This window comes from Fusarium coffeatum (assembly GCF_003316985.1).
Source record: "Fusarium coffeatum strain FIESC_28 chromosome Unknown BRIP53273_contig_273, whole genome shotgun sequence".
In the NCBI taxonomy this organism is placed as follows: Eukaryota; Fungi; Ascomycota; class Sordariomycetes; order Hypocreales; family Nectriaceae; genus Fusarium; species Fusarium coffeatum.
The window spans coordinates 126,118-137,708 of record NW_022158064.1 but is presented as its reverse complement, the minus strand read 5'-3'; the positions used below and the strand labels follow the sequence as shown (position 1 = coordinate 137,708).

Sequence of the window (11,591 nt, the reverse complement as noted above, 5' to 3'; positions counted from 1 at the left end):
CAACCCCTTAACGCCATCAGCTTTTATAGTCACCAACCACCTTAAATAGTACATTCTCTTAATTTTCCTTGACGGCCAAGTTCATATTCTGCCCATCGAGCGACACCTTTACGCCCCGGTACAAGGACACTGCCAGGGTTCATGACATGGCACCCTTCGTAGGTGATACAGAATGGAGGGGCGGTTGTATCAAGCAACACCATGGCTGTGGGCAGCGGATATATGTGCAGAGATGAGGCAAAGTCCCAGTGAACGGGGCGGATGGCATGTCGGAAAGGCGCTAGGTAACCTTGGTCAAGGATAGTTTTGACCAACTTTTGGGCAGCATGAATATCGTGGGGAACAAGGGGAGTAACGGGAGAGCCGGCATCCGTCGCGGTGGGATCATCGTGGTGAGCAGCGTCAATGTCCATTGGTAGGACATCGTCAGGAGGATTAGGATTCGAACTCTGCGTTTCGTCCATATTGCCATCATTGGCCTTAGGCTTGAGACGGACCGAGGTTCGACGCAAACGAGCAGATACATCATCTCTGAAGAGAAGAAGTTCGTGATTGGGGCCGAAGAGACTAATTCGGCTTGGGTTGGAGGTCCAAATAGCTGCACCATCCGTCTTTCCTCCTGCCTCAGCATTGGCTGTAGCAAAAGCACGCCGGATTCTAGATGTGAACATATCTGGTACTTGTTTCCGTGGCAAGGGCACAGAAGCACCTGCTGTGAAGGAGGAAACCCAGCCGTCGTTGTCGCCTGGGACGAAGACAAAGGTAGACGACTGAAGTAATGTTGGGAAGTCGCTCAGAGTTGAAGCCAGAGAATCAAAGTATTCCTTGTATTCAATACTTCCACCACTGCCTCCCCGTGCCATTACGGCATACTGAGTAAAATTTCCCATCAGCACAAATGTCAAGGGTGCTGATCCTGTAGGTTCGGCGACATATGTCGAGAGAATCTTTCGCAAAGCCTGAAGAGTTCGGGGCTGATCGAGGTTCAGCTCGCCTATAATAACCGCGCGCCCACGAGATGGCGCATCGTCTTCGGCTCTGGATCGAAGGAGGCGATTTTCTAGCCTGCGCATTTTAATACCTAAGGCGCGTTCGCTGCCAACGCCTAGGAAATCGACCCAACCGAAACCTCCCCCAATGGTCTGCTCCTGGCCGCCATCGGGTCCGCTGATACCAAGAGTAGCCTTGCGTCGTTCGCATGGGGGTTGACCGATAAAGAAACCCTGGAAGCGTCCACCTAAAATACCTCCGACGCCACTGCTACCATTGAGGCCCTTTCCTACGGATTCATCTTCCTCTTCGTAGACACCATCTACTAGCACAATCATTCCGGGACAAAACCATGCTGAGTCCTCGGGTATAGCAACAGCTTGAGAGAGATCCAGGGCGATGGTGCCAGTCAAATCGCTAATGGCGAGATCACCAGTGGGAAGGACGCCGAGAAGTCCCAGCAGCATGTGACTGCTGCCGTGACGACCTAGCAGATTTGCAATCGGCGTAAGCTTGAGTGACTTCTGGTTTGACAAAGAACGTTCGAGCGTGCGTTTTCGGGAGGAGGAGACAGCTGACGATTGGAAGGATTCGTTGCGCAATAGTCGTTGGTGGATAACATTGTAGCGGTTGCGGAACAATGTCGTTTTATGTGATGCTGGTGGAAGTAACGAAGGGGCTGAAGGATCCCTGAATAAGTTAGCTGGGTACTGGCTTGATGATCCGTGAAATGACTGACTTTTCAAAGTGCTTCTTGGCAACATTATAGAAGAATCTAGGCTGCTCATAGGCGTTTATAATTTTGAGCCAGGCTCTAGGATCGTTTGTATCCGTCTCTTCCTGCTCCTCATCGACACCCAAGCCTGACATTCCAAAACTTGAGTTGCTATCTTCTCTCCTCACTTCCGCCGGCCGCAGTCCTAAGCGTGTGTTCAAGGCGTCGTTATCTTTGAAATCGAGCATACTGTCTCCTCGTGGTAGTCCCCTCACTGGTCCTGTAATTCTGCCGCCGCTCATATTGCCCTCCAAGGTCTTGAGGATTTCCTGCATCTCTTTACTCGATCCTTCCACCATAACCCCTCCGTTTCGGTTCTTCCAGCTTCGTGCAACATCCTCGAGTACCCTTTCGGCCAAACCCTCTTCGCGCCATCCCGAACCACAATGTCTGCCAATGAAGGCAGCAAGTTCTTGAAGAGCGGAAGATGTGAGTGTGAGAGAATGCTTTTTTGTGAATGTGCGGAACGCAAGAGGTCTTAGTGTCGCTGGAGGAAGGATTATTGGTAGTATCGCAGCTTTGGGGGCGTTGACAGCGAATGGCTTAAGAGGGTGAACAGGAGTGCCAAAGGCGGGAGAAGACGAAGGTATCGCTGAGGACGGTGGCGCAGGGTCTCGCTTTCGAAACATGGGAGCTGGTGTTTTGTCCATGATTCAGGTCGATGCGCTTGTACTATCAATTGGGCATGATATGTATTGAAGGCTCAAATGCTGTTGCCAGTGCTCTGTAACTCGACACAAGGTAGGCAGGAGGGTTGTCGTGACAATTCGATATGCGCCTGCCATTAATTTGTCTGGGTCCTCGAGGGGTCGTGCCGACCGCGTCGACGCGTCGGGTTTAATTGATTTCGTATTGCTACATAGACCTTGTAGATGCATATTTCGCGTTGGCCCACCAGTGACCTCATCCACATCGTCTATGATTGAAGCTCTGTATAGGTACTTGAACTTGAGTGCGGTCATATCTATTCAACTTGAGTTTTCCATTGATTGCAAAATGCTAGGCACAACATTTCGCTTCGTTGCTCGCCAGAAGGCGGTGCCCTTTCGGGCAATTTCTAGTCTCTCGAGTAACCCAAGTATTGTTAGTTTATACAAATGTCGACAGACCAGAGTCGCTGACCATGTTCAAGAAAGTTGTGAAAAATTCCAAGACACCATTTACAAATTATCTGAGTTACCTTGACAAGGAACCACCCAACGAGCGTCTAGCAATCGGAACAACTACCGAGCTTCCTCCAACACCCCGTTCTTTCAGTGAAAACCATGAATTTGTCAAGATCCTCAATGAGGTTGTGTCTGAATATGGCCACGAAGATGAAGACCTCATCAACCAAGCTCGAGCATTTGCTAGCCCTGGAGGGTTTAACCTGGGGTCGGGAGGAGTCTTCTTCCCTCAGAAACGACCTGATAGAGGCCGATCTCGGAAGCAGGGAGCTGGAGGTGGTGCTGGAGGGGATGGGGCAGGCGGTGCAAGCGCGCAGGGAGGAGCGGGTGGTGGTGGACGAGGAGGATATGTTCATCTCAGCGACAGAAGAAACCCACCAGACTTTGGACGGATAGCATGGCCTGAGGATATCCTGGGCAGTGTTGAAGTAGATGATGCAGGAACAATCATTGGCAAGGTACAGCCGAGTGGGACATATCGCATTCTGACCAACGAGGGAATGTAAGTTTTGAGAGACCAAGCTAAGTGTTTTCATTGCTAACAAGTCATAGCCTGGGACTCAGCCCATTTCTACAAAAAAAGCTGGTTGAACGGTTGAAGCAAGAAGAAGCCAAACAAAAGTGAGCAGATTGAGAAGCATAAAGTGCATATCCCAAGGAACACAGATGGAGGTATTAGAAAAGAGAAAAATTCACTCCTGTATCATAAATGTAGTTTATAGTGTAACAAGAATGCCTGTTAATTGTGACATGTTTTGAAACCAAGACCATATATGCAGCTGCGCATGGATGCCAGTTGTACAAGCAGTGCTTCTTGGTTGCTAAAGTATTTACCTATTCAGTTCTATCGTCTTGAGTAACATGGTCTCATATTGAGAGTTCTTTAGATCATATGAGAGCGGTTATTCGTGCGACTTTTGCGATATCATGAGAGTACCCCCATGAATGAGTTGTTGGGAATCCAGCATTGGAAGAGCATGTGAAAATGTTGGTATCCGTGGATATAGCACTAGTTTTGATTACGAGGCCGTGGTCTGATTGAGACGGTTACCAGCAAGACACCAGCAAATAGCAACAAGAATCTCCTAGGAAATGAAGACTCAGTCGAAGATTTTATTGGACATTGCTTTATTGTATTAGGTTTATAAAATATGAAAATGTATACATAATTGATAGAGGGACATAAAACTGGTCACATGTATGAATGTCACTGCAACCTACCTACTGATATAGGAGAGCTCCATTTTTTTAATCATAGATACCAGCCAGGATCAGATGTTCTGAAAGTCACCCATCCATGAACAATCAAAAGTTCACGTAGGTTGGTTGGGTGCGTCGGTTCTATGTCTGAATTCTGAACTGCCCTGTCTTTACTTGACCCCTCACTAGCCTAGCAGTCGGGTCCCATACAGTTCATTGCAGATCCACCTAGGTATGGGAGGTTAGAGGGACAGTTATGGGCATCCATACCTATTGAAAGTTGGGCGCTATAATACCTACTAGATACACTACCACGGGCTACCACTATTCACCTCTATACCTACTACCCACCACCTTTCGTTGATCGTCGTCTCATTTTCACCCATTCTTCTCCTCCCCCTCACAATAAATTATTCGACTCTTCCGCGCATTTCGAAGTGTCGCAATTCCTCTTGTGACATACTTTCAATATCAGCTTTCAGTATTTGATCACCGACCGAACCCAAACGCTCTTGTTCAACTCTCAGGACCCCGCCGCTCGATCTCTTTTCGAACCGACCCGCTCGTCTCGCCTTGGCCTTCGGTCAAGGCATCATACGTATCGCCATGGCTCCCCGAGGCTTCGAGGATGAGGAGCTCACCATTTCTCTATCCTCATCTCACGTTCGTCGTCCGCAACAACCGCAGTCCCAATCACAGTCGCATCAACAGGACGATTCCCACGATGCTCCTCAGGCTACTTCCCGCCCCGCCGATGCGCCGCTCAAGGAAAAGATCAAGACGGAACAGCGCATCGGCGCTTACAAGGTCCTTCGAACTCTGGGCGAGGGCTCTTTTGGCAAGGTCAAGCTTGCTATTCACAACGGCACCGGCCAGCAAGTAGCTCTTAAGATTATTGCCCGGAAGAAGCTGATCAGCCGTGATATGGCTGGTCGCGTTGAGCGTGAAATCGAATACCTCCAACTGCTGCGACATCCTCACATTATTAAGCTGTATGATCCCATGGAACATTGATTATTTTCTCGGAACCATCGAGGGCTGACACCAATACTCTAGCTTCACGGTTATCAAAACGCCCAATGAAATCATTATGGTTCTCGAATACGCGGGCGGCGAACTATTCGATTATATTGTTCAGCATGGTCGAATGAAGGAGCCCGAGGCTCGTCGTTTCTTCCAGCAGATGTTATGTGCTGTCGAATATTGTCATCGCCACAAGATTGTTCATCGTGACCTGAAACCCGAAAACTTGCTGCTTGACGAGAACCTCAACGTCAAGATCGCCGATTTCGGCCTGAGCAATATTATGACGGATGGCAATTTCCTCAAGACAAGCTGTGGCAGTCCAAACTACGCCGCCCCTGAAGTCATCGGCGGCAAGCTGTATGCTGGCCCCGAAGTTGACGTCTGGAGTTGCGGTGTTATTCTTTATGTTCTTTTGGTCGGTCGACTTCCTTTTGATGACGAACACATTCCCAGTCTGTTTGCCAAGATCGCAAAGGGTACATACAGTATACCCCAGTGGATGCCCAACGGGGCTGCCAATCTGATCAAAAAGATGCTGGTGGTTAATCCTGTACATCGTGCTACAATTGAGGATATCCGGGCTGATCCTTGGTTCACAACCGACCTTCCCGTCTACCTTCAACTTCCCGTCGAAGAGTTCTTTAACACTGGCGTGGACCCTAACAAAGCGATAAAAAAGAATGACATTGCCCCCAACGCCTCAGAAAAGGTTCAAGAAAGACTGCACAACGAGGTCACAGAGAAGATCAGCAAGACTATGGGATATGGCAAGAGCGATGTCGAGGAGGCGCTGCAGGCTGCCGAGCCGTCTGCCATCAAGGATGCCTACATGATTGTGAGAGAAAACAAAATGATGCAAGTGAACCGTGAGTTTTCTCGTTTCTTTGTCGGTGATTCTTTGGCGTATTGAAACTGATTTAGATAACCCCGAAGCCCTGTTAGCAGAGCCAGAGGGATCAAGTCCCATGCTTAGCATGTCTTCAGCACGTTCAACGACCTCGCAGGCCACCACCACCCCTCGCCCCTATGTGAGCAAGGTTGGTATTCTGCCTTCCAGTTTACCCGCCTATCACAAGGACTACATGGAACGCGAGAAAGCCGGTAGTGTCGAAAACTCGCCCCCCAAAGTACTTATCAACGATGAGCCCCTGCTTAACAGAACAGATGCCGAGAAAGAAGAGACAGCGCGTCGCCTTCGACCTCATTCAAGGAGTCAGCTGCGGATGGACGAAGCCAACACCAGGCCCCAAGGCATGACACCTATTAACCCTCCGAAGAAGTCTAAGCCTGTACGTTGGCAGTTCGGTATCCGATCCCGTAACTCTCCCTGGGAAGCACTCCTTTGTATCCACAAGGCACTATACAAGTTGGGGGCAACATATATTCCTGATGAAGATTATGAGGCCAGGACGGCAGAAGAGAGGGCCGAAGCTTCGGGCGAAGGCAGTTTCGCGGATTCTCAAGACAATTACCGGGGTTCCACTTTAAGTATCGATCCTAAGAAGCGCTACAATCTTCCCGCCGACCCTTGGCACATTAATGTGCGTTGGGATACTTCTGGTACGTTCTTGAAAAAGTCTTTGCTTTAACAATCGTTGCTAACGAGTTTCAAGCTATCAAAAAGAAGGCTGGCAGTGCGCCTAGTGCACCTAGTACGCCCAGCTCGCCTAGCACACCGGACGGTCATCATACTACTTCTAAGGAACCTTTCGTTGCACTGCATCTGGATATACAAATCTACGAAATGGAGCACGGCGTTTATCTCGTCGACTTTAAGTGCTCGGGATATGAGACAGCCCACGGCCGGTTGCTTGAGGAGAAGGACGTTACGAGCCCCTTCCCTTTCCTGGACATGGCTGCTAAGTTGATCATGCAGCTTGCAGAGGCCGATTAAGAAAAGCTTCTGTTGGCGGAGCAGCATGTAATACATGGCGTGTCGAATGCATACGATGTACTTTTACTATTACTGGTTGACTGACCCCAACAGGGGACCAAGGAATGCATGTGCAGCCAAGGCTACTTGTAAAACAGTACAGGCATAACGGGATTTCGGTTTAGCAGGTCCGGCAACCAAGGGTGTCGGGCGAAGTGTCGTTTAGCGAAGTCTTCAGGGTAAAGTTGACAGGAGCTAAGGAGCTATAGAAAAAGGGGGGTTGGTATTTTTGGCTTGTTCCATCTTCGAAATCGATTTTCAAATAAAGCGCTTTTTGTTATACTGTTGAGTTATATAAACCACCACGCTGTTACGAATTCTGATGCATGCCGTAAAGTTGTCTGGGAAAACTGATACGATTGCAAGAGGAGTCAGTTGAAAAAGTACATTGTAGATGTGAAGACGTGAAGACATGTTAAACTTGAATGTGGTATTCTCGTAATCTAACAGCAATATAGCCACATATTTTGTGTCATACAATATAAAGAAATGCTAAACCCAAACTGTAATATGATATCAAATGCTCAAAATATGACCAAGATCTTGCTACTCCGCCTTTTTGTTCTGAGACCCCAAGTCTTTCCTGTTTCAAACGCAATATTATGTGCCGTTCAATCAGTTCCTAATCACACTCTCAGTCACTTGACGACAATTTATTTGAACTGATCCTCAGTAACACCAGCGCCCATAGCAGCTGTGGAACTGATACCGCCTGTGACCATCTTTTGCAACTCGTCGACGTATGTAGCACCGCTCCATTTTTGGTGCTTGACAACGTCGACCTTTTGGTCCATCTCAGGCTCTTGGACAAGCTCACCGTAGGCACGCATGCCGACAGTGCTGTAGGCCTTTGCAAACTGGTCGCTGATCAGAGCTGTTGTGTGCAGACCTGCAAGAGTGATGAACTGCCAGCAGTAACCGAGCGTGGCCAGGCGACGAATGTAAGTCTCCTGCTCATCGCGAGGCATAGCTGTCTTCCAGTTGAAGGACGGAGAAAGGTTGTAAGCAAGCCTGGCAAGGTACTCGTTAGTCCATTGGCATTTCAACTATCACATGAAAACTTACTTCTTCTCTGGCCAAACAGCATGGACGCCTTCGGCAAACTCTTTGGCTTGAGCGAAATCGGGCAGCTTGGACTCCATCCAGATGGCGTCACAGTAAGGGGCATAGGCGATGGCGCGGTTCACTGCACAATCGCATCCACCTTTGAGGCGGAAGTAGCCTTCGCGTGTTCGAGGGGCGTCCCAGTCGAAGAAGATATCCTGACCGAGAATCTGGCGGGCGATAGCACGGGCCTCAAGGTTACTCCTTCCCTTTGCCTTGGCGATATAGTCTTTCTTGAGACCAGCCTTATCAGAAAAGGAACCGGCATCAATGGCAGCAGCGACAGCGTCGTCAAAGCGGCTCAGGTTGGCCTTGGCAAGCCACTCGTCCTCAATGCGCTGCAGCTCAGCGCCACTCTTACCTGTAGCTTCAGCGGCGATCATAAGATCGTTGAGAGGCTTGAGCGTAGGGTTCGTGGAGCCGAGGATAAAAGCATGGTCGCGGGGGTCGATGTTGGTGGAAATAAGTGTGGCAGCCTCAGCATCAGTGCGAGCAATAGCGAGGAGGTCGGAACCTTTCACATGTTAGTCTTGCTTCTTGGAGTTGTGCTACCACTGCTGCACATGTGACAATTGGAGAAATCTGGGGAAAGGCTAAACTTACCCATGATGTCAGCCTGCGCTCGAATCGCAACGAGGCGGTTGATATGTTCCTGAATGGGGACAAGGACCTTTCCGGCCATATGACCACACTTCTTTGTTCCAGGGGCTTGGTCCTCAATGTGGATTCCTGCCGCACCCTTTTCAATGAACAGCTTGGTAAGCTTCATGACTGCGGTGAGACCACCATGTCCAGTATCCGCGTCGGCAATAATGGGGCGGAGATAGTCAATGTTGAGAAGGTTTGCGCGCTGTTCCTTGGGGACGCTGAGACGCTCCTGTCGCTGCTTTCGGTCGTGGAAGAGCTGGGCCATGAAGAGATGGGCGACCTTGTTGGGAACGGTGGTCTAGATGCTTGTCAGACGAATTGACATCAAAGTGGAAATATGTTCTGTACTCACGTAAGGGTAGTCAGCCAGATCAGGACCAGGCTCGTCGGAGGCGGAAGCCGTTGACGATGATTGCCAGCCAGAAACATAGACAGTGTCGAGGTACTTGGCCATCTGGGTGACCATTGTGGGTTCTAAGCAGCCATAGGTGTAGCTAGCATCTCGGTTCTGTTGAAACAGTTAACATCTGGTATCTCGGTCCTCGTAGAGAACCACGGTGACTCACCTCAAAGCGGTGCTCAAGAATCTTCCACAACTTCTTAGCCTGAGCATTGCTGGCATAATCGACAGGGAGGTACCCGCGCTTAGAAACGATCTGCTCAGCGGTAAAGGGTCGCTTGGTGTGTCGCCATCTTGAGTCGGACCACCATGTCTTGACAGCCTCGACTTCTTTCTGGAAGAGTTCGTCTTCGATGTCGGGGCTGACAGCAGGGTTTGCCATATTTTGTGACGCCATTGTGATTGTTTTGTGTGGTGTTCCTCAAAGTGAAGATGAGTGTTGAGCAGGTTGGTGGCGTGTAAGTGAGAGAGTGAGGTCGGAGAGAAGGGTAATAAAGATGAATTGAATCTTTGAAATCGAAAAGTAGGAGGGGAGAGCAGAGAATAAGTATCATCTCAACCGGGAGTTGTCCAGTAGGTCATCTTGAGTCACTCTTGGCCTCCCGTGCCCCGACGGTCCATTGCCCAAGGCTGGGCGGGATGGGGATGACTTTTGCTCATACTCAAGAGCTCGCTAACTCTCCGTTCCCGGCAAGAACGTTGACGACTTTTTGGTGGAGATCCTGACTCTTGGGTTGTCTGAACCAATTGTATCTCGGCTTTGGATGATGAAGAGTAAAGCTGGGGGAGTGAAGTTCGGCTGTAAGTGGACGAGACCAGACCAAGAGTTGAGGCAAGACTGAGGGGTGGTCTTAGAAGGGAAGTTAGCGGACCCGCTTCTCCACGAGGCGTCAGACCTCGTTCTTCCATTGTTAGAGAAGCACACGAGTATGTTTGTTAAGGATTTGTATGATTTAATCCAAGGTTAATAAATGATCGTACATGTATAGGCTCTAGCAATAGAAAAAGCAATTCAACATATATAATTGTTATTCATCTACTGGCATTCCGAACAGTAACAGTCGAGTTTCTTGAAAACAACTATCACCGTATTACAGTACTCTACTCTACTCTAGCTCGGCCTTCCACCGAGCACAAGCCAAACCCAGACCCAGAACTGTCTCTTTTATCTTGTTTCACCTCGGCCATGATCATGGTTGTGTCAGATCAGCCTCTCCCATCTACCGTCACGAGCCGCAAAAGAAACAGATACATAGGTACGTACCTCCGGACAGTCACCGAGGACCTCAATCCGGTTACCTACAGCCGCCAGAATAAGGGAGCAATTCAATGCTGTATCTGCTGCTCTGTCTTACACCCTTTAAACGAAAATCAAAGCTTCATCGAATCAAGACATGCAGCGTGATCGCGATGGGTAATTTACCCTGCAGAACGGCACTGTTCCAGCAGTACTGTAATGCGACCTCGCTAATATGACGTCTTTGCTCAACCGCTTCGGCTTAAAGGGTAGGGCCCCTCGTATGAGACCAAGATACCGAATGCCGTGAATGACTAAGTAAAGTTCATTTCGCATTCATATCTTTCCAGGAACAAGCAGATAGATAGGCATACGTATTATGTCCACTACTAGGCAGAACATCCTTTTATATATGCACATTGACACGGCCATCAAAACAGTGAACCTCAAATAAATTAAGCAATTTTGATATCTGCTTAGATACCAAGATAATGCGGTACTGTTCCACTACTATCATAATTGAAACAGGACGTATCCCCGATTCAAAACCTGGGGAAAGTGTTATCTGTATCCGTACGCACCTTAAAACCATAGTCGTTGATTCATTACCTAACCGGCAAGATTGAGATCATCTCTTCTTTTGAACAATCTAGAAGAAATGGCCCTTTCATCAAAGACCAGATACCTAGAAAACAATAATACAAAGCAAAACGCCTACTATCATGAGCCATCTCTCTTACAAGCCTGCAGTAATATCTACTACATATACATCTCGGCCTTCCTCCGTCTACCGGACCCACCTGCCCCGGAACGACGGAACTTGGCCGAAATATGGGTCTCCTTCCAGCTCCGGGGCAGCGGAGGTTTCTGGCATGTGAAGCCGCGCCCCCAAGAAGCGATCTCAGTACCGATTTGACAGTTCTGACCTCACTCTTGTAACAGGCCTACACATTGGCTCGGCATTCATTGTCCTTGCGTACTGTAGGTAGTTTATTATGGATGGATTTCAATCTCCAACGATTGTTTTCATCCCACCTCGGACCCGACACCTTAAAGCTTAGAATCATTATTTTTTACCTCGGCCGCCTCTTTACCGAGATCCCTCATGATCC

At 48.9% G+C, this 11,591-nt stretch overlaps 3 protein-coding genes across 3 annotated transcripts; 1 reads left to right on the top strand and 2 right to left on the bottom strand.

The window, feature by feature from the left end:
• Window positions 1-41: 41 nt before the first annotated feature.
• FIESC28_09902 (uncharacterized protein) lies at window positions 42-2,415 on the bottom strand (the record flags this gene model as incomplete). Its single annotated transcript, XM_031164037.1, has 2 exons — window positions 42-1,680; window positions 1,730-2,415. 2 exons carry the CDS (start codon window positions 2,413-2,415, stop codon window positions 42-44), a joined length of 2,325 nt encoding a protein of 774 aa, XP_031011933.1.
• Window positions 2,416-2,888: 473 nt separating this feature from the next.
• Window positions 2,889-7,051, top strand: FIESC28_09901 (uncharacterized protein; the record flags this gene model as incomplete). The annotated part of the gene is made up of 6 exons (XM_031164036.1): window positions 2,889-3,433; window positions 3,484-3,552; window positions 4,659-5,123; window positions 5,188-6,023; window positions 6,079-6,717; window positions 6,771-7,051. 6 exons carry the CDS (start codon window positions 2,889-2,891, stop codon window positions 7,049-7,051), a joined length of 2,835 nt encoding a protein of 944 aa, XP_031011932.1.
• Window positions 7,052-7,743: 692 nt separating this feature from the next.
• On the bottom strand, window positions 7,744-9,639 carry FIESC28_09900 (uncharacterized protein; the record flags this gene model as incomplete). Its single annotated transcript, XM_031164035.1, has 5 exons — window positions 7,744-8,101; window positions 8,156-8,708; window positions 8,798-9,140; window positions 9,195-9,350; window positions 9,409-9,639. The coding sequence occupies 5 exons, from the start codon at window positions 9,637-9,639 to the stop codon at window positions 7,744-7,746; spliced, it is 1,641 nt and encodes a 546-aa protein (XP_031011931.1).
• Between the last annotated feature and the right edge of the window lie 1,952 nt (window positions 9,640-11,591).